The 20,311-nt window shown below is 39.1% G+C and overlaps 1 protein-coding gene across 1 annotated transcript in view; it reads left to right on the top strand.

The window, feature by feature from the left end:
- The window catches only part of slc38a6 (solute carrier family 38 member 6), a 53,695-nt gene that overhangs the window by 12,498 nt on the left and 20,886 nt on the right, over positions 1 to 20,311 (top strand). Inside the window, exons 5-8 of the mRNA XM_063046489.1 lie at positions 529 to 568; positions 8,521 to 8,596; positions 11,869 to 11,954; positions 15,169 to 15,227. Coding sequence (XP_062902559.1) covers positions 529 to 568; positions 8,521 to 8,596; positions 11,869 to 11,954; positions 15,169 to 15,227 — 261 coding nt within the window. The remainder of the gene's footprint in view (positions 1 to 528; positions 569 to 8,520; positions 8,597 to 11,868; positions 11,955 to 15,168; positions 15,228 to 20,311) is intronic.

Genomic DNA, 20,311 nt, shown 5'->3' with positions numbered 1-20,311 from the left:
TACAAAATTTAAAGTTAAGAATTGCTTCAAGTAATAAAATATTTGCTTGCTTAGGGTGATGCTTTATTTGCCGCGGGGAAAGGGATTAAAACTGTAGAGCCAGAATAATCAGCAATGTTGGGTACCTTCACACTGCAGATAGACTATTACATTCCTGCATGATATAATGATCACTAAACACTCAGTGTTCCTGCCTCTGATTCGAAAGTTACGATCTTAAACTCATTTGCAGAACTTGAGCTCATAATCTGGGTTGATATTTCATTATAGCACTTAAGGATTTCTTTGTTGTTGGAAAAATCTTTTAGATGTAGCATTAGACTGAGATGCCCTTGGGGAATTCCAAAGCATTCTGGGCAATAGTCTTTCCTGCATCGATGTTAGAGCTTAATAGATACCTCAGTTGCTTTTGAGATTTTACTGTGCAAAAAAAAACACAAAATATTCTTCGCGACATGACTAATTGGTTGTATTTGTTATTCAGGACATCAGTTAGATACAAACTGAGGTTTGTTCTGTTTTCTTCAGGTTTTGGTTGCTGTTGCAATATTGATACAGAACATCGGAGGTAATCTTTTCTTTCTAGAAAGAAACTTTTTGACCAAAACATGTTGTCTAACTGGATTTCCATCCTAAAATTCAAACAATGACAAAGTTGCAAGGGGGTTATTCCATTTTTTTAAAATAGTTTGTGTCAGTGTATAATGTTGACATCCTTACTCAGGAAAAAAGTCACTTGGAGGTGTTGCAGAAAAGATGTATTTGATTACTGCATGAAAAGTTATCACGTAAGGACTAATCGATTGGAATACACCCATAGTCAGTATTTAGAATGATGAAAAATAATTTCATTTAAAATATAAAGGTTTTAGCATCTATACTGTAAAACCTTTTCTAGGGTTGGTTGTTTAGAGTTAGAATTGTAGATTCAATATATAGATTGGTCATTTGGAATGGATTTCCAGAGGGTTGTGAAGGCTCACTTAATGAGCATGTTCAAAATAGAGATGGTTTTTGAACTATAAAGAAATGAGGGAATGTGGCAATAGCTAGACAATTCTCAGTTTTGAAATTCTGTTTTGTCAATGTCTGAGTGAAAAAAATCCTCATCTCTGTCTTAATTGGCCCATGCTTATTCTGAGATTCTGAGCCCAGTTCTATTCACCAAATAAGGGAAACACTCTCCCCACATCTGCCCCGTCAGTGTCTGGGAGAACTTTATAAGGATCAATGAAATCAGTCTTCATTCCTCAAAACTGCAATGGGTATCATCTTAATCTGCCCAACCTTCATCTCATGCATCAGCCTAGTAAATCTTTGAATGCCTCCAATGCAGATATATTCTTTTTTAAATATGGAGGCCAGTGCTGTACTCAGTGTGGACTTAACAGTGGCCTTAAAGTTGCATCAAAGCTTCATAGCCCTTGTGATGAATGCTAATGTTCCACTGGCTATCCTGCCAATTTTTTGTTTAATTTGTTAGGAATCCCAGATCGTATTGTCTCCTATAATTTAATTAATAATTTGTTTTTTTTAATTGAAGGTGGATAATGTCACATTTTCACTATATATTCTCTTAATCAATTCTTGCTCACTTAAACCATCACTGTCCCTTTTGCAAGTTCTTTTTGAAGACTCTTTACAATTTGCTAACCTGCCTGTCTTTGTATCACTCACAAATTTGACTACATCTAGTCTCTTCCTCCAAGTCATTAACATAGATTATAATAAGTTAAGGTCCCAGCATTGATGCCTGTGGCACCTCACTGCTTGCCAATCTGAAAATCATACGTTTATGCCATTTCTTTGTCTTCCACTAGCCATTTTCCCATCTATGCCTTGATATTGCCTTCAACTCTCTACGTTCGTGTCTTACCCTTTTATGTCGCGTTTGATTGAATGGCTGCTGGTTCCCCTTTAGTCACCCCATTTGTTACATCCTCAAAGAACTCTAGCAAACCTAATTTTGCTCTCACAAAGTCACTTTCACTCTCCTTGACATGATTTTCCAAAATTTTTCTTAATAATGGATTCTAGCATTTTCCTTCACTAATTGGCATCAGAGTCTGAATTTTATAAAATGTCCAGTGATATATCATCTTTCAAAGCCTTGTGCATTTAGTGGTTTTGTACTGTCTTTTTTTTTAAAAAAGAATTTGAGTAAATCACATGGAAAATCAATTTTATAGTTGTCAAAATTATGTTGAATTTTTAAAATTTAAATCAATAGACCAGATTTTTATAAATAGTTCTATTCAAGGTTTTAATTGAAGTAATATTAAACATATTACATCTGAATTAGCTCGCAGAATGCACGTAAATTACTTGATTCCTCATGCAGGGTCAATGAAAGTTTAAGAAAGTACTAGCGTCAATATGCATCACTGAGGAAGATTTTGTACTCCTGTTAAAGTTTATAATTGATTGATTGGCACTAGACCAATTAAGATAACCTATTTTGTAACCTTTCATAGTATAAAACTGTGACCCAGCTTTGCCTTTTTGTTTAAATCTCCTGTGTCCAATGCTATAACAACCATCAAGGCTATTGTAAAGGTAATAATGCATAAAATCAGTTTTTCTATCAAAAACATTGTCGTGTCCTTTCTCAAGAATTGAACATAAATTATATATGGAACTACAAATTTTCATTATTATGAAGACTTCAAGTGCTTATTTTTGTTTTTATGGAGATTTTAACTTTATAATTGGCTGATCCTTCAGCTTGATCAAACAACCCTGTCAATTCATAACTTTGCTATGTGTAGCTTGTGTAACTTCCACCAAATAAGTTGTAGTCAATGTAATTGTAGTAATATTTTGTCAGTTTCCTTGGTTACCCAGAATCAGATGTGTTGAGAGACCGAAATGGCGAGAGCTTTTTAGATGTGCTGCTGCAGAAAGTGCTGTAAGTAGAATAAAGGAATTGGCCTCCCAGGATTGAGGACTCTGGATGATTGCTCAGATTCATTAGCTTCTGGTATTTTAATGTTCCCAAATCAAATAGATGCCAGTTTAGTTGTTATCTATCCTTGAAAATTCTAGCAGAAACTGGTAAAAGTCATGGGCATATTGAAAACAAAAAAGCACTGTTTTTTGTATTCATTTGGTGCCTTGCTGAATTTAAAGCTATACATGAAAATAGAGTGGTTCAAATCCAGCTGCAATTTATAATTAGAGGTTAACCTAAAGCATCAGGATTAACTGGTTGAACTATTAGATTCAGCAGCATTTGGTTTTTAATTTCAAGTTGTGCCACATGATTTGTACTGATGTTAGAAATTTTCTTTTATTGGTAGAAGACATTTTGCAAATTAAAGTGACAATGGAAAATTCCTGGTAGAGCTGCAGAATATTTTGTTTGAAAATTTAGAACATTAAAGATGATATATGTATGAATGTGTCTGTCTATTTTTAACAATAATTAAATTTCTGTACTTGATCACTAGAAAATTATCTCAACAATATTGCAGACAAAATATAATGTTACTGAAATTTATTTTAAAATGATAAATACCCTACGCATTCCGTCCTTGTGTAGGACTGTTAAGTATTTAAATCTACTCACTTCTGTCATGACATATTCATTTCTATTTTTCATCAATGGAAGTGCAACTTGCAAGAAGTTTAAATTTGACGGTAAATGAGGTCTCCAGGGTGTCCTAGTATTTGATATGTACCATAGATTACCAGCTGATTTTTGAGGCAAACATAATTTTCCAAATCAAATATTAATATTTTGTGTTAAAGCAAAGCAATTTATAGATTGACAGATTTTATTGATCTATCATTTGAGACTTATTCGTACAGATGCAACAATAAATGGCTATTTTACCATATGGTGTTCAGACAGGAAGCTGAATAGAAGTAATTATAATGTTTAAGTGACCTCCAGATTGCCAGATCACATTTCTTAATCTTAAAGATCAGAAGAGATTTCATTGATGCAAATTTCAATAGAAATGCAGAATGTTGAATTAAACTGTCTTGATAGATTTGCAGATAGCTTTTGGTGACAAGGTGAGGTTTTGTCTACACAAGCACATCTAAATGTGTCTTGATTGAATTATCCTGTATTTGATGGATTGTTTTTCCAAATTATTAAAATGCAAAGGGAAACATTGTGGATTTTGAAAGAAGCATGAATGAACCTGCATTCCTTCAGCATGGTTGAATAGAACATTCTAAATCAACTTGTATCTGTTATTTTTGAAGTGCATTCACTGTTCTAATCTGGGGGACATGCAGTCAATTTTTAGATTGCAAGGTCCATAAATCACATAATGATAACCAGTTAATCTATTCTGATGGTGTGATAGAGACAATATAGGGCCATGTACTCCAAGTGAGGAGTACTAGTCAAAGATCAAATGGATCCTGTTCAACACATGAGTAGCCATCCAGAATGCAGTTTAAATATTGCTAGAACAGAGTAACCAATGTCAGGAATTTAGTTAGTGTGGGAATTCTCTGCATATGGGAAAGGGATATTGCCAGGTTCTCCTGTGACTGTGTAGGTTTTCCTGAAGTGTTTGTTTTCTCTCATTGCAAAAATGTGTTGTTCATTGACTGATGTAAATTGACCTTAGTATGTAAGTGAGTGGCAGAATCTTGGTGGAATTGAGCAAATGTGAAGAGAATAAAATGGGACTTGTGTAGTGGGTTGGGTGCTAGATGGTCAGCATGGACTTTATATGCTGAAAAACTCTTGTCCATGCTTTACGATTATACCGGTAGAAAGGAACCAAATGATCACGGGGTAAGCTACGGTGCATCTGACAGCGGAAGGGAAGAAGCTATTCCTGAGTTATTTGACCGTGGGTCTTCAGGCTCCTGTGACTCCTTCCTGAAGGCAGGAGCAAGAAGAGAGCATAGCTTGGATGGTGTGGGGCCTTAGTGATGGATGCTGCCGCCTTGAGGCACAGCCTCTTGAAGATGTAACACTCTCACAGCCTCTCGCACAAGATGGGGAACTCCAGGCAGGATCATGCATATGAATGTGTGATTAAAGAGATGGTACAGGGGTGAGAGCTTCAGATGAATGAGGCATTAAGCTTAGTTTAGGGAACAAAGTACATTTGTGCAATCATACTGCATTATATCTTAATAGGGCTGTATTCAATATCCTCATGGGGAGATTCACTCATACTATTGGAGACTATTTAACTTGGTTTAGGAGGGATGTGAGTACCTGACAGCATTTTCAGCAAAATTGAATGTGGAAGATTAAGGTCTTATTAATGAAGAAACAAAGGTTGGATTTATAACACACTGAAATCGATTTTAAGATAGACAGGAATGGAAACAAAGCCTTCGTGATTACCAAATTGTCAGGTGAGGTAGGGCGGGGGTTCATCAGAAGGGCTGCACAGTATCACATTAAGGAAACAATTATAGTTGTGAGGGGAGTTTGTGTGTGAGGAAAAATCAACAAATAAAACCATAAGTATTCATATTAAGAAATAAGTAAAGGGCAACTTACCTTGCTAGGAGAACATTGTAGTCCCTCAAACTGTCAGATGGTGAGGAAATATGTTTTTGAATGATGCAAAGATGTTTATGTTATTAATGATTTGAATAAAAATGTAGGTGAGCTGTTTTGGTAAGTTTCTAGATGACACAAAAATTAGAGAGCTTTGAATAGTTAAGGTTGTCAAATGAATCAACAGGATATGAAAATGTGTGTTTCTATTTGGAAATGTGGGCTGAGAAATGGCGTATGGAGTTTAATCTGGATAAGTGCATTTTAGGAGGTCAAATGAAAGAAAAGGATACAGGAAATGGCAAGACCCTTGGGGGGGCACTGATGTACAGAGGGATGTTGAGGTGCGAATCCCCAGCTCCCCAGTAGATAGTGATAATGAAGGCACATTCCACATTTATATTCAACATCCTGACCAATGAAGGATATTCTTGTCTTCACTGGTCAGAACGTTGAATGGAAAAGTTGGTAAGTTATATTACGGAAGTGTACACCTTTGGTTAGGTCATATTTGGAGTACTAGAATATTGAAGAGTACAGCACAGGAGCCGACCCTTCAGCCCACAATCTTGTGCTGAGCTGGTTAAATTGGTAATCAAATAGTTAGCTAAACTAATCACTTCAGCCTACACAATGTCCATATCCTTCCATTTTCCTCACTTCACGTGCCTATCTAAATGTCTCTTAAAAGTTCTAATATTTCTGCCTTACCATCACCCCAGGCAGCGCATTCCAGATACCCACCACTCTCTGTGCATATATTTAAAGAAACTTGTGCCTCTCATCTCCCTTGAAATGGACCCCCTCTCATCTTAATTGCATGCCCTCTGGTATTAGACATTTCAACCCTGGGAAAAAGATGCTCACTGTCTGCTCTATCTATGCTTCTCATGATGTTATTAATCTCAATCAGATCTTCCCTAAGTTTCTGCGGCTCCAAAGAAAACAACCCAAGTTTGTCCAACCTCTCAGTATAGCACATGCGCTCTAATCCAGGCAACGTCCTGGTAAACCTCTTCTGCACCCTCTCCAAAGCTTCGATGTCCTTCCAATAATGTGGTGACCGGAACTGTATGCAATATTCTAGATGTGGCCTCACTAGAACATAGAATCTCTCTACTCATCAACACTGTTGAGGGTCTTGCACTTAACAGAGTATTGTCTCTTTATATTTGACTTACCAGGCTGCAACATTTCACATTTGACGGGGTTAAACTCCCATCTGCCATTTCTCTGCCCATATCAGCAATTCATCTATATCCCACTGTATGCTTTGCCAGTATTCTACACTATCCACAACACCATCAATCTCATATCATCTGCAAACTTACTAACTCACCCATCTACATTTTCATCCAGGTAATTCATGTACATCACAAACAGCAGAGGTCCTAGTACAGGTCCCTGCAGAACATCACTGATCACACACCTCCAGTTAGAATAAGTTCCTTCAACCACTACCCTCTGCCTTCTACGGGCAGACCAGTTGAATCCAAATGGCCAATTCACCATTGATCCCATGCATCTTAATCTTCTGGATGAGCCATGTAGATGGCATCCACAGCTCTGCCTTCATCAATCACCCTCATCGCCTCATCAAAAAAATTCAATCAAGTTAGCAAGACATGACTTGCCCCGCACAGCGCCATGCAGGCTTTCTCTAATTAGGCCATGGTTCTTCAAATGCTCATAAATCCTATCCCTAAGAATTCTCTCCAGTAACTTCCCTACCACTGATGGAGCTTCCCTAGTCTAGTTTCCTGGGTTATCTCTGGTTCCTTTCTTGAATAATGCAACAACATTAGCTACTTGCCAATCGTCCAGACCGTTGCTTGTGGCTGGAGAAGACACGAAGCTGTTGTGCAGCTCCAATCACAGTATTACAAGGATTATGTGGAGACCCTGGAGAGAGTGCAGGGAGGTTCTTGAGGATGTAGAGAATATTAGCTGTAAGGAGAGGTTGGACAAACTTGGATAATTTTCTCTGGAGAAGCGCAGATTGAGGATTAACTTGATAAAAGTATATAAAATTGAGAGGCATAGATGGTCTTGTTCCTAGGGTTGAAAGGTCAGATCTTAAAGGGAATAGATTTTAAAGATGTGAGGGAAAATTTAAATAACATTTATCTGGCAATTTTATATTTACGCACAATAGCGGTTGTCTGGAGCATGCTACCAGAGGAATGGTGGAAGCAGATATGATGGCCTCTAGTTCAAGGAATTTAGACACATGAACAGTTAGGGGATGGAGGGATTTAGTACATGCACAGCCAGGTACTGTATACAGTTTCGATTGTCATCATGGTTGGGGCAGACCTCGTGAGCCAAAGTGCCTGTTCCTGTGCTGTGCTGTTCTGTTCTGTAATCTGTAATACCGGAGTAATTATGGGGTTTTCAATTGCCCTAATGTTAACTGAAACAGAAACAAAACCATTGCTGTCTAGGATTGGAATAAAATGGAGCATCCACTCTAGTACTTTGGGTTCTGAGGTGACTGAGCAAGGCCAATGTGGAAACTTAAGATGTTTCCACCAACAGGACAGGAGGTGCCTGCTGGGGTGTGCCCAGCCCCATAATTAACACTGACAAGCATAATGTGCTTGCCCCTGCACTAAATTGTGCATTTGGTTTCACCCTATGATATATACAGTGGGTTCTGGTTAACTGGGGCAGCCACTCGTTTGTTACTATTTTGAAGGAATTGCAATTTGCTGATAGCTTCAAATTTATTCATATGTTATTTATGAATTCATTACATTTGCGTTCACTGGTTTGTAATTTGAAATCTGACGATTTTGCTTAAGATAGTAAAGCTAAGATAAAATTGTCATAAAAATATTTTATTTGTTGTTTAGTATAGTTTAGTGAAAAATACAAATTCTTTCATGTTAATTGCCTTATGAAATCTCTTTGGTCAGTAGCAGGTTAAGCAGTCATTTTACTCTTTGAATCATTAACAGAGATGAATATAATGCTTGATAAAATTAACTAAAAAAAAAAGTTATGATTCCTTGACTTTATTATTATTTTGCCATCAGCAATGTCATCTTATCTGTTCATCGTAAGATCTGAGCTGCCTGCTGCAATTGCAGGTTTTCTACACAACCACCATGGGTAAGTGACAACAATACTAATCGCCTACTGTGTGCAAATTTATTACTTTATTGTCACCAAGCAATTGATACTAGAGCGTACAATCATCACAGCGATATTTGATTCTGCGCTTCGCGCTCCCTGGATTACAAATCGATAGTAAATATTAAAAATTTAAATTATAAATCATAATTAGAAAATAGAAAAAGTAAAGTAAGGTAGTGCAAAAAAAAACGAGAGGCAGGTCCAGATATTTGGAGGGTATGGCCCAGATCCGGGTCAGGATCCGTTCAGCAGTCTTGTCACAGTTGGAAAGAAACTGTTCCCAAACCTGGCCGTACGAGTCTTCAAGCTCCTGAGCCTTCTCCCGGAGGGAAGAGGGACGAAAAGTGTGTTGGCTGGGTGGGTCGTGTCCTGGATTATTGTGGCAGCACTGCTCTGACAGCGTGTGGTGTAAAGTGAGTCCAAGGACGGAAGATTGGTTTGTGTGATGTGCTGGGCTGTGTTCACGATCTTCTGCAGCTTCTTCCGGTCTTGGACAGGACAACTTCCATACCAGGTTGTGATGCACCCTAGAAGAATGCTTTCTATGGTGCATCTGTAAAAATTAGTGAGGGTTTTAGGGGACGGGCCAAATTTCCTTAGCTTTCTCAGAAAGTGAAGGTGCTGGTGGGCCTTCTTGGCAGTGGACTCTGCTTGGTTGGACCAAGTCAAGTCATTTGTGATATTGACCCCGAGGAACTTAAAGCTTTTGACCTGTTCCATTTGCGCACCACCAATATAAATGGGGTCGTGCGGTCTGCTACTCCTTCCGAAGTCAACAACCAATTCCTTCGTCTTGCTGACGTTGAGGGATAGGTTATTGTCTTTGCACCATGCCACCAGGTTCCTAATTTCCCCTCTGTACTCAAGCTCATCATTACCCGAGATATGGCCTGCAATTGTTGTGTCATCAGCAAACTTAAATATTGAGTTTGGTGGAAACTTGGCTACACAATCATGGGTATACAGTGAGTACAGCAGGGGGCTGAGTACACAGCCTTGTGGGGCACCGGTGCTCAGAGTGATTGTAGAGGAGAGCTTGTCCCCTATTTTTATAGCCTGGGTCCTGTCTGTGAGGAAGTTGAAGATCCAGCTGCAGATCTGAGTGCTAAGGCCCAGGTTCCGGATCTTAGTAATCAGTTTATTTGGAATGATGGTATTAAAGGCAGAGCTGTAGTCAATGAAAAGGAGCCTTACGTATGCGTCTTTATTCTCCAGGTGTTCTAAGGAGGAATGTAGGGCCAGAGAGATGGCATCTGCTATTGACCTGTTGCTCCGGTAGGCGAATTGCAAAGTGTCGAGGTTGACCGCTAGGCTGTGGTTGATGTGTGCCATAACCAATCGCTCTAAGCACTTCATAGCAATTGATGTCAGAGCCACAGGTCGATAGTCATTCAGGCATGTCACCTTGCTCTTCTTCGGTACTGGGATTATCGTTGCCTTCTTAAAACACGAGGGGATCTTAGACTGAAGCAAAGAGCAGTTGAAGATGTCAGCAAACACTCCAACTAGCTTGCTTGCACAGGCCTGGAGAACCCATCCCGGGACGCCATCTGGGCCCGTCGCCTTCCTTGGATTTATCTTCAGGAATACCCTTCTAACATCATTCTTGGTGACGATGAATCTCGATGCCACCAGGTCTGGTTCATCCGGAGGGAGCGGGACGCTCCTCTTCTGTTCGAATCTTGTGTAGAATATGTTAGGTTCGTCTGGAAGAGAAGCACCACAGTTATTGATATTCCCAGCCTTTTCTTTCCGCCCAGTGATCTCATTTAGACCCTGCCATAGTCTACTGGCATCCCTCTGGTTAGCCTGGGCTTCCAGCTTGGCTCAATATTGCCTCTTGGTGCCCTTATTGGCTTTCCGGAGTTCACGCCTGGATTCCGTGTAGCGACTGGTATCTCCAGACCTAAAAGCTGCAGCTCTAGCCTTCACAAGGGACTTGACCTCATAATTCATCCAAGGTTTCCGGTTAGGGAATACCCGGATCGTCTTGCGAGACACACAGTCCTCTGTGCATTTCCAAGTAAAGTTCGTGACAGCTGAGGCATACTCATTGAGGTTAGCTGCCGAGTCCTTGAATGCTAACCAGTTCACTGATTCAAAGCAGTCACGGAGGACCTCATCCACTTCCTCCGTCCAACGCGACAACACTTTTGACACCGTGACCTCCCACTTCAGTTTCTGTTTGTAAGCCGGGAGGAGGAGTACGGCCTGATGGTCCAATTTTCCGAAGTAAGGTCGTGAGACGGAACGGTAGGCATCCTTGACTGCTGTGTAGCAGTGGGCAAGTATATTCGGGCCTCTAGTGGGGCAGGAGACATGTTGGTATAACTTTGGCAGCGCCTTTCTGAGGTTGGCCTGGTTAAAGTCCCGGGCTGTAATGAGCAAAGCCTCTGGATCCTGGTCTCAAGTTCACTGATGTTGGCATACAGTATGTTCAGAGCACACTCCACGTCCGCCTGGGGGGAACGTAGACCGCTGTCAGTATGACCGAGGTGAATTCCTGTGGCAGGTAGTAGGAACGACACTTCATCAAAGTAAATAATGCAATTTAAATAAGAAAGTATTGGTAAGCTAATTGGCAAAATCAAAAGTTGAGATGAATGTTGTCATTTTGATGATGCTATTAAACATTTTGGGTTTTTTTCCACGACTGCTCTGAGTGATGAGAAATATTTTCTAGTAACATGTACTACTCAGCTCTCTGCAATACAAATGAATTTCAGTAACCTGGGTGCTGCATTAGCGCTGCGGTTAATGTGACGCTATTACAGCTCGTGGTGTCAGAGTTCAACCTTAGCATCCTCTGTACGTCCTCCCCAGTGGAATGCGTGGGTTTCCTCTGGGTGCTCCGGTTTCCTCTGGGTGCTCCAGTTTCCTCAAACAGTCCAAAGATGTGCTGGGTAGATTAACTGGTCATTCTAAGTTGTCCCACGATTAGGCGAGGGTTAAATCGAGTTTGCTGGGCGCCACTGGGTGGCATGGTTTGAAGGGCTGGAAGAGCCTAATCTGCACTGTACCTCGCAATCAAAAAACAAAAACCCATTATAGAAGTAGTTTTTGAAAACATATTTAGCATAAATGTCTCTCTGTGAAATGATTTGTAACAGTGGTCAGAAGTTTTCCAACCATACAGTTTACACTCGCAGCAAATAGTGTCAGCCATCCTAAATATTCTTGTTCTTCTCCCTGCAATCCTTTACCAGCACTGTTGGTGTTTAATCTGAATATCTTTCTTAACATCACAGGACACCATGGTATCTCAATGGACAAATCCTCCTCATCATTATCGTCATCTGTATCATTCTCCCTCTTGCTCTTCTGCGTAAAATAGGTAACCATTTTACAACTATTATTCACATGTTCGTAGACACTGGCACAAAAAGAGTTTTTAATTGCAAATCTATTTTCCAAAATCTCTTTAGTCAACAAAACAAGTAGATGGGAAAGGAGAAGTTACTGTACTAACTTTAAAATTTGATAGTTAAGTTCTCAATTATTAGGTTAAGCTGTCACATGATGTGTGTAGGTAGACATTTATCTAATGCATTTGTTTTGATAATAACATCTCTTTTGTCTTAGTAGAGCAGCCATTACTGTGAGTAAGTGTTGATTTGATTTTGCACTTTCTTGCCAGTATGTTATGAGAGATCAATAACTGTCCTTGTGTTTCATTTCTCGTGTCCAGTTATCCTACTGCAAGTAGTTTTAGGATTTGCCAAATAACAACGCATTATGTTGAAGTGAATAATTGCATAATATTTTAATCTGTAGCGACTGACATTTTTGAATGTTTCTGGAATTATATTATTTTGCTTAAATTAATATGTTAATTTTAATTTTGTTGGTGATTTACCCTTGGATGTTCTATTATGGCAGCTGCTTGTATGTGCCAGCACTAACCTAACACTCTTGGGAAAGCATGGATTTTATGAAACTTCACCTGTCAAAATAATGAATGCCTAAAATCTGAAATATAAACATAAAATATTAGAAATATTCAACAGGTCAGACAGAAAATTTTGTTTAAAGAAAATTCAATTTATTTTTTGAGTCATTGACCTGCAATGTTAACTCTGCTTGAAACACGTCATTGGCATGAGAGTAAAATTTAATTTGCTAGTCAGAAGCAATGGCCAGGATTGTTGCCCATTCATGGAATATCTCAGCCATTGCAGGACAATTATAATCTCCAGGAACACAAATATGGAAGATGATAAACTGCCTTAACTTTTCGTGTAAACTTTGACCATAATAAAGAGGATTTTCAAGCAGAACAATAACTTGAATAATTCAAATGTCAAAGTTCTTGGATTGCTTGTTTGCAATCTAATCTTTGATGTTAAAAGTGTACTCTGGATGAAATTGTTGGGTTGTCTTAATAGATTATTGTTAATGATTTGAATCAATGGCTCCAGATGTTTCTTTTCTGTTTTCTGGATGGCCACTTCTGAAGTGTGGCTTCAAAGTACATTTATTATAAAAGTATGTATACACTTTACAACCTTGAGATTCATCTCCTTACAGGTAGCCACAAAACAAGAAACGCAAAAAGAACCCATTTTAAAAAAAGACCAACAAACACCCAATATGCAGAGAGGGGGAAAAAACACAAATTGTGCAAACAATGGAAGTAAGCAAACAGCATTTTGAATGAAAGTGAGTACTCAGGCACAAAGCCCGGAGCAGCTGGAGCAGGCCCTCGCCCTCAGCCTCAGCCTCAGATTATCAGGTAGCGGAGAAAAGCATTGTAGAGACAGCAGACACAAAGCCCTGAGCTACCCCACGGCCTCAGCTCCAGCGCACCAAAGAGCGCAGTATACGTCGTGGAGCAGTGAGCAGATCCAACCTGACCCTTGCCTCCAGTCCTGATACCCTGCCTTTTCAATCCATCTGGCCCAGCGTTTAAATCGCTTTTCCAAATTGCTGAATTTCTAACTCTCCCTGTGACTCCCGGTCGTGCATCATTCTGTTCTGAGAACCAGACAAAGAGGCTAGAGCAATTGCATCCTTTTTGGTACTTTTCTATTGTACTACAAAGAGCTGAGATTGCAAACTTTTGAACCCTGTATTTTAGCTTTCAGCAGTGAGGTTACTGGTTGCTAATGTACTGACCCAGAATGGTTTAAGTTCATTTAGATAATTAAAATTTTTAAGGCAATTTTTATCCTCAAACTTTGCAAGATCAGAAATAAGGAGAGTAAACAAATGATGCAGATGAAAGCAGTGTAACACTATTATAGCATCATTGACCTGGGTTCAATTCAGCTGCTGTCTATAGGAGTTGTGTGTTCTCCTTGTGACTGCATGGGTTTCCTCTGGGTGCTCTGGATTCCTCCTACTTTCCAAAGGCATACAGGTCACATGGGTTTTATTATTAATATTGGGCTGGCATGGTCTGTTACCATGTTGTTTGGCAAAACATTGAAACAACATTTGTCCCATCATGTCAATGCTGGATTTCTTATTAATCACCAGCTTCTGCTGCTTCTCATTGATTCTGCAAATAGTTTCTTGTCAAGGGGAGATGTAGCAGGGATGACTATTAAGTACCATTTTATACTGATTCTAACCTCACCCATTTTAACTTTACCCCACTGTCAACACACCCCTCTAAATTCCACTAGTTATCTACATCGTCAGGGGAACTTATAGTCACCAAGTAACCAATTAATCTGCATGTCTTTAGGGTGTTGCAGTGAATCTGACCACATGGAAGAAGTCCACAGGGTGAACGTGCAGACTCCGCTTGGGCAGCTTTGACCCTGGGTCACTGGAGCTATGAGGCGGCATCTTTGTTAGCTGCACCACTGTGAAATTGTTTTGAAAGTTAATATTGCACTTGCTTCTTCTAGCCATTCAGGCAGAGTATTACAATTTACAGTAGTTATAGAAACCTCTTGCCTCGTTCCTCTTACCTCGTTGCTGGTTCCCCATGGTCACACCTGTTTCACAACCTGCTCTCCCAGCCTCCATTTATTTATTTTACATCACAAGGGCCCATCAGTCTTCTGGTTACTGCACCTCCTTCCGTTAGGGGGAAATAAATTCTCATTTATTCTTATTTTTTAAAAAAGTCTTTTATTCTTTAAACCTCTCGAATCTCCCCTAAATTTTCTGTTCTCCAAGAAGAACCTTACCAGTTTCTCTGATCTCTCCCACATAACTAAGCACTGCCTCTTAGCTGAAATAATGTAATACATCTAAGCTCAGGTTGTGTTCTCACCTAATTCCTTTCAGAAATGTGAATGGTATAAGACGCATGTAAACTTTGTTTATAGTCCTTTGGTGCTTTCGATTTCTGGTGCTGTGTAGTTCTTGTAAAGAGCTACTAATGTGTTAATTAATCATTAGTTGATAACTATCCATGTTTTACTGTGCTATCTTAGAGGTGGAAGACTTGAGCATTATTTTTATTTTTACAGTTTGTGGTTTATGGTGGACAAAACAAATCATTCTTGTCATGCAAACAATTACTGACTTTTATTCCTTTACAATACAATGTTTATTTGAGATTTTGTAATATTTGTATTTAATTGTTTTTGTAGAGTTTCTTGGTTACACAAGTGGCTTGTCCATATTGTTCATGGTCTATTTTACTGCAGTGGTGAGTTTTGTTTCATATCTATTGCCTTTAAATCCATCCCAAGGGACTCATTTTAAAACGATTGATAAGAAGCAGACTAATATGTACCAATACATTAAATACCTCAGAGTTCCTCAACGCACGTACTTAAATGTCCACTGGTACCTCCAGATTTTAATAACAAGGTCAATACTGGAATAAGATGGGCAGACATATTTGAACACTGAAAGGAGCAAGCCATGGCTCTGGGCCTCAACTCACTGGAATTCAGAAGAATGAGGGGTGACATCATTGAAACCTATTGAATGTTGAAAGGCCTCGATAGAGTGGATATGGAGAGAATGTTTCCAATGGTAGGGATGTCAAAGACCAGAGGATGCAGCCTCAGAATAGAGGGGTGTCCTTTTAGGCCAGAGATGATTAGGAATTTCTTTAGCCAGAGAGTGGTGAATTTGTGGAATTCATTGCCACAGGTGGCCGTGAGGGCCAAGTCATTCAGTAAATTTAAGGCAGAGGTTGATAGATTTTTGTCTAGTCAGGGCAGGAAGGGATACAGTGAGAAGGCAGGAGATTGGGGCTGAGGGAGAAAATGGTTCAGCCATGATGAAATGGTGGTGCAGACACAATGTCCAAATGGACTAATTCTGCTCCTATAGCTTATGGTCTTGTAAGCCAAACATGCTTATTTGTTATCCTTGACATAGTTGACTGCACCCACCTGTGTTGTTTCACTATTGTCTTTTTCACTGGATTGCACCTGCTGGTTATATTTGTATCTACCCATTGTCTACGGGTACATCTGTTCTCAGTTCAAGTTTTTACCTCTCTTGATCCTATCTGGTATTCACCTTTGAGCTTGTGTACCATCGTGTGTGGGATTTCATGAGCATCATCTAGAAAATATAGTATCAGTTTTGATACTAATGTAAATAGCATGCAGCTTTACCTTGCTTCTACCCCTCCTTGATGCTTTCACTGTCTATAAGTATTTGGCTGAATTCTAATATTGAATGGGCTGAATTTGCTCCAGCCAATCCACAATGCAAACTCCATCCCTCTCTATAACAGTTGGCCAAAGTAAAAGAAGATAATTCAGTCCATAGATTGGATTTAACTCTAGGATGGGCCTCCGACACAGACTCACGTCTGACCGAATTCCGTAGTTTCAGCTGCACATTGTCTCTCACCTCCTTTGCTACAACCCTCAATTTTTGTGTTTGTAACTTCTGGGAGACTATTTCAATGTCTTCCTTGCAAGCTTCTGACCGTATAAATTTAAGATCTATTATTCTGAGGTGATTGCCTATTTCCATGCACCAAGTCCTTTTCACTATTAGCCCAGCACCTGCTGCTCCACATTGATTTCCATTTAAGCAGCACTTTGAAAATTTACTTTTTTTTCCTTAGAAACTGCCTTGAGTCCCACTACTGGATTACCTGTGGTTCTCCTGTTTTGGATTCTTGTTCATTCCTGACTCCAGTTCAGCTGCAAGAACCTTAAAATTCTGAAGCTTCCTCCATACGCCCCTCCATATCTCCTTTCTCCTTGAAAACTTGCTGAAAATCTGCTCTGATACTTTTTGATGACTGTCTGTACTAATATTCATTGTTGTAGGTAAATGTCTTTCTTTGACATTCCAGTGAAACAATGTGGGATTCTTTATCTATTAAATATGTTAAAAATTGAGTTCCTGAGCATTTCTGGAATATCTCTTCTGGAGTTTTAGTACGCTCCAGTGATGCCATATACAAATTCTTCCACAGTTCCTACTTGGTTATTACTATTGTCTAATCATTCTTCAAAAATAGCATAGCTGGCACATGATAATGGGTGAATGCTTGACTAGAACATCTTTGTAGGCAGTTTCATTAGCATAGGCTGATTCTGTGAGTAGGTTGCAGTTGAGGAAGTGGATATTTATAACAGAGTATTTTTGTTTGTTATTAATATTGTTTCCATGGAGTGTCTTTATCTAGATTTCTTTGAATCAAAATATTTTCTTTTGAGTAGGACGAATGCACTTGCTCCAACAAATTTGAGAAGCTCTGTGTAATTAAACATAGGAGGAAGTAACAAAGTGATTATACATCCTATAGAATCTTCATCAGAGCACCACTGTGCTGCTGCTGATCTACCTTGGTCTATGGCTGACAAATGAAACCACACACAGAAAAAAAAACTCTTAACAGTGAAATGTCTTAAAGATATAGAACGTTTGCAACAACTGTCATTATCATTGAATATTTTCATTTGAATTGCAAAGAACAGCTGTTATCTATTTGTCAAGTGTTGTATTTTACTTTGCTATTAATGATATTATTAATATTTGGAGAATACGTAAGGCTCCTTTTCATTGACTACAGCTTTGCCTTTAACAGCATCATTCCAAATAAACTGATTCCTAAGCTCTGGAACCTGGGCCTTAGCACTCAGATCTGCAGCTGGATCTTCAACTTCCTCACAGACAGGACCCAGGCTGTAAAAATAGGGGACAAGCTCTCCTCTACAATCACTCTGAGCACCGGTGCCCCACAAGGCTGTATACTCAGCCCCCTTCTGTACTCACTGTACACTCATGATTGTGTAGCCAAGTTTCCATCAAACTCAATATATAAGTTTGCTGATGACACAACAATTGTAGGCCGACAATAACCTATCCCTCAACGTCAGCAAGACAAAGGAATTGGTTATTGACTTTAGAAGGAGTAGCGGACCACACGACCCAATTTACATCGGTGATGCGCAAGTGGAACAAGTCAAAAGCTTTAAGTTCCTTGGGGTCAATATCACAAATGACCTGACTTGGTCCAACCAAGCAGAGTTCACTGCCAAGAAGGCCCACCAGCGCCTTTACTTCCTGAGAAAACTAAAGAAATTTGGCCTGTCCCCTAAAACCCTCACTAATTTTTATAGATGCACCGTAGAAAGCATTCTTCTAAGGTGCATCACAACCTGGTATGGAAATTGTCCTGTCCAAGACCGAAAGAAGCTGCAGAAGATCGTGAACACGGCGCAGCATATCACACAAACCAATCTTCCGTTCTTGGACTCTCTTTACACCGCACGTTGTCAGAGCAGTGCTGCCAGGATAATCAAGGACACGACTCACCCAGCCAACAGACTTTTCGTCCCTCTTCCCTCCGGGAGAAGGCTCAGGAGCTTGAAGACTCGTACGGCCAGATTTGAGAACAGCTTCTTTCCTACTGTGATAAGACTGCTGAATGGATCCTGACCTGGATCTGGGCCATACCCTCCAAATATCCGGACCTGCCTCTCAGTTTTTTTGCACTACCTTACTTTCCATTTTTCTATTTTCTATTTATGATTTATAATTAAAAATTTTAATATTACTAATTTTTACTATTTTTAATATTTAATCTTTGTAATTCAGGGAGCGGGAAGCGCAGAATCAAATATTGCTGTGATGATTGTACGTTATAGTATCAGTTGTTTGGCGACAATAAAGTATAAAGTTTAAATTAACAAGGCATAGATTGTACTTTTGTTAACAGTTTAAGACATTGGACTTTTCTAACATTTGTCTGGTATTTCAAATAGAGTTAAAGATTGCAATTTTGAATGCAAGTACTACGCTTTCTTCATTAACTAGGATATTTTATTGAATAAAATAGCTATATAAATTCACATTTATAATAATAGATGAATTAAAGGGAGCAGAAATGGAAATGTACTACTTCCAGGTGTTGTGTAGATCTCATAATATTGTGAAGACATGTTTAACTCTATAGGTCACTCTATTGTAACTGGATTTTTCCATCTGGAAAGAGAAATCTTGGAAGTATTTGCATACTTCAAGTACAGATTGTGATATGAGCTCAAATTTGTAAGCTTAAAAAAATAAAATTCATTGCTTGTACACTTAACCCCACCCGCACCATCTCATCCACATTTTCTTTTTAAAGAGAGTCCTCATTTTGCTTTGGAATTCTGCTTTCCACGTATTCTATGATTTTAAAGTGCTGTATCTTCCAATAGATCTGCTTTCATTTAACATTTGGGATGTGAATTTTCCAAAATTCCTGAATAATAGATGCTTTTGATCTGTGATCTATCAAGACTCTACAGTGATATTCAAAGCACCTTACTTCTGATTACTGATGGATTTTTTTTCATGTTCCACCTTATTCCCTTTAGAAAGGCATTCTCGAGTGATTTGTTTAGAATCACATTCATGACTTCCAGTTATGTGATCATTGCTTCTCATAATCGATTGAATTTGCAATGTAAAGGGAGATCGATCAATATACCTGTACTAGAATTGCTACTTTCATTGCTGTCCATTTTAATATTATTTACCTTCTTGTAATGATTTTCCTTTTGAAATATTTATTTGGTTCTTTCTTTATATGACGTAATGTCTCAGTGGAAACTGCAGGAAAGCATTTGTATTTAATGATCCGCTGGAAAAATATTTTTGTTCTACGACTGAGAAATTCTTGGTCAGTATCAACATTTATAAACCAACGTCAAACACTATCAGAAATGGTTCAAACTTTATTTAGATGGTAAAATGTCATTTCCTCAGGCTGGTTATAAATTGAGAGCTATCTGAAGGGCAAAAAATTCATTGTTTACTTACATTTAGGCTTTCATCAAACTACCCGTGTATTACTAAGCTGAATTACATGTCCCTTTTCCACCCCCACCATTTTTTTTTAACGTTACCCTCTTTTAGTCATACTTGGTGTCAGTGACTAACCATGTCAGTTAAGCATCTTAACATTTGCACAGAAGTTCCTTTAGTGTCAAGCTTTGAGAAGAAATTTATTTCCGACAGGACAGTGGCACTTTTAGTAACCTGTTCTTAATTCTATTCAGTGGGGAAAAGGATCTTAAATTTGTGTTCCACTGATAGAGGTACTGAGTGATGGCTAAGAGTTTCTCAGGTCATCCTAATCTTCACTTCCCTCAGCCCCCGCCTTCCAACAACTCCCCAGTCATCATGGACTGGCCTTCACTACTGCGCAGGAGAGAATAACTCTGTGAAAACTTTGACACAGCAAAGCATTGGGACTAGATGGTGTGAACCTCAAGGATCTGAAAGAGTGTGCTGAGCAGCTGTGTGGAGTTCTCCAGTGCATTT

Source organism: Mobula hypostoma, chromosome 1 (genome assembly GCF_963921235.1).
Source record: "Mobula hypostoma chromosome 1, sMobHyp1.1, whole genome shotgun sequence".
NCBI classification, from domain to species: Eukaryota; Metazoa; Chordata; class Chondrichthyes; order Myliobatiformes; family Myliobatidae; genus Mobula; species Mobula hypostoma.
The sequence above is the reverse complement of the archived record's forward strand: the minus strand, read 5'-3'. Positions and strand labels throughout refer to the sequence as shown.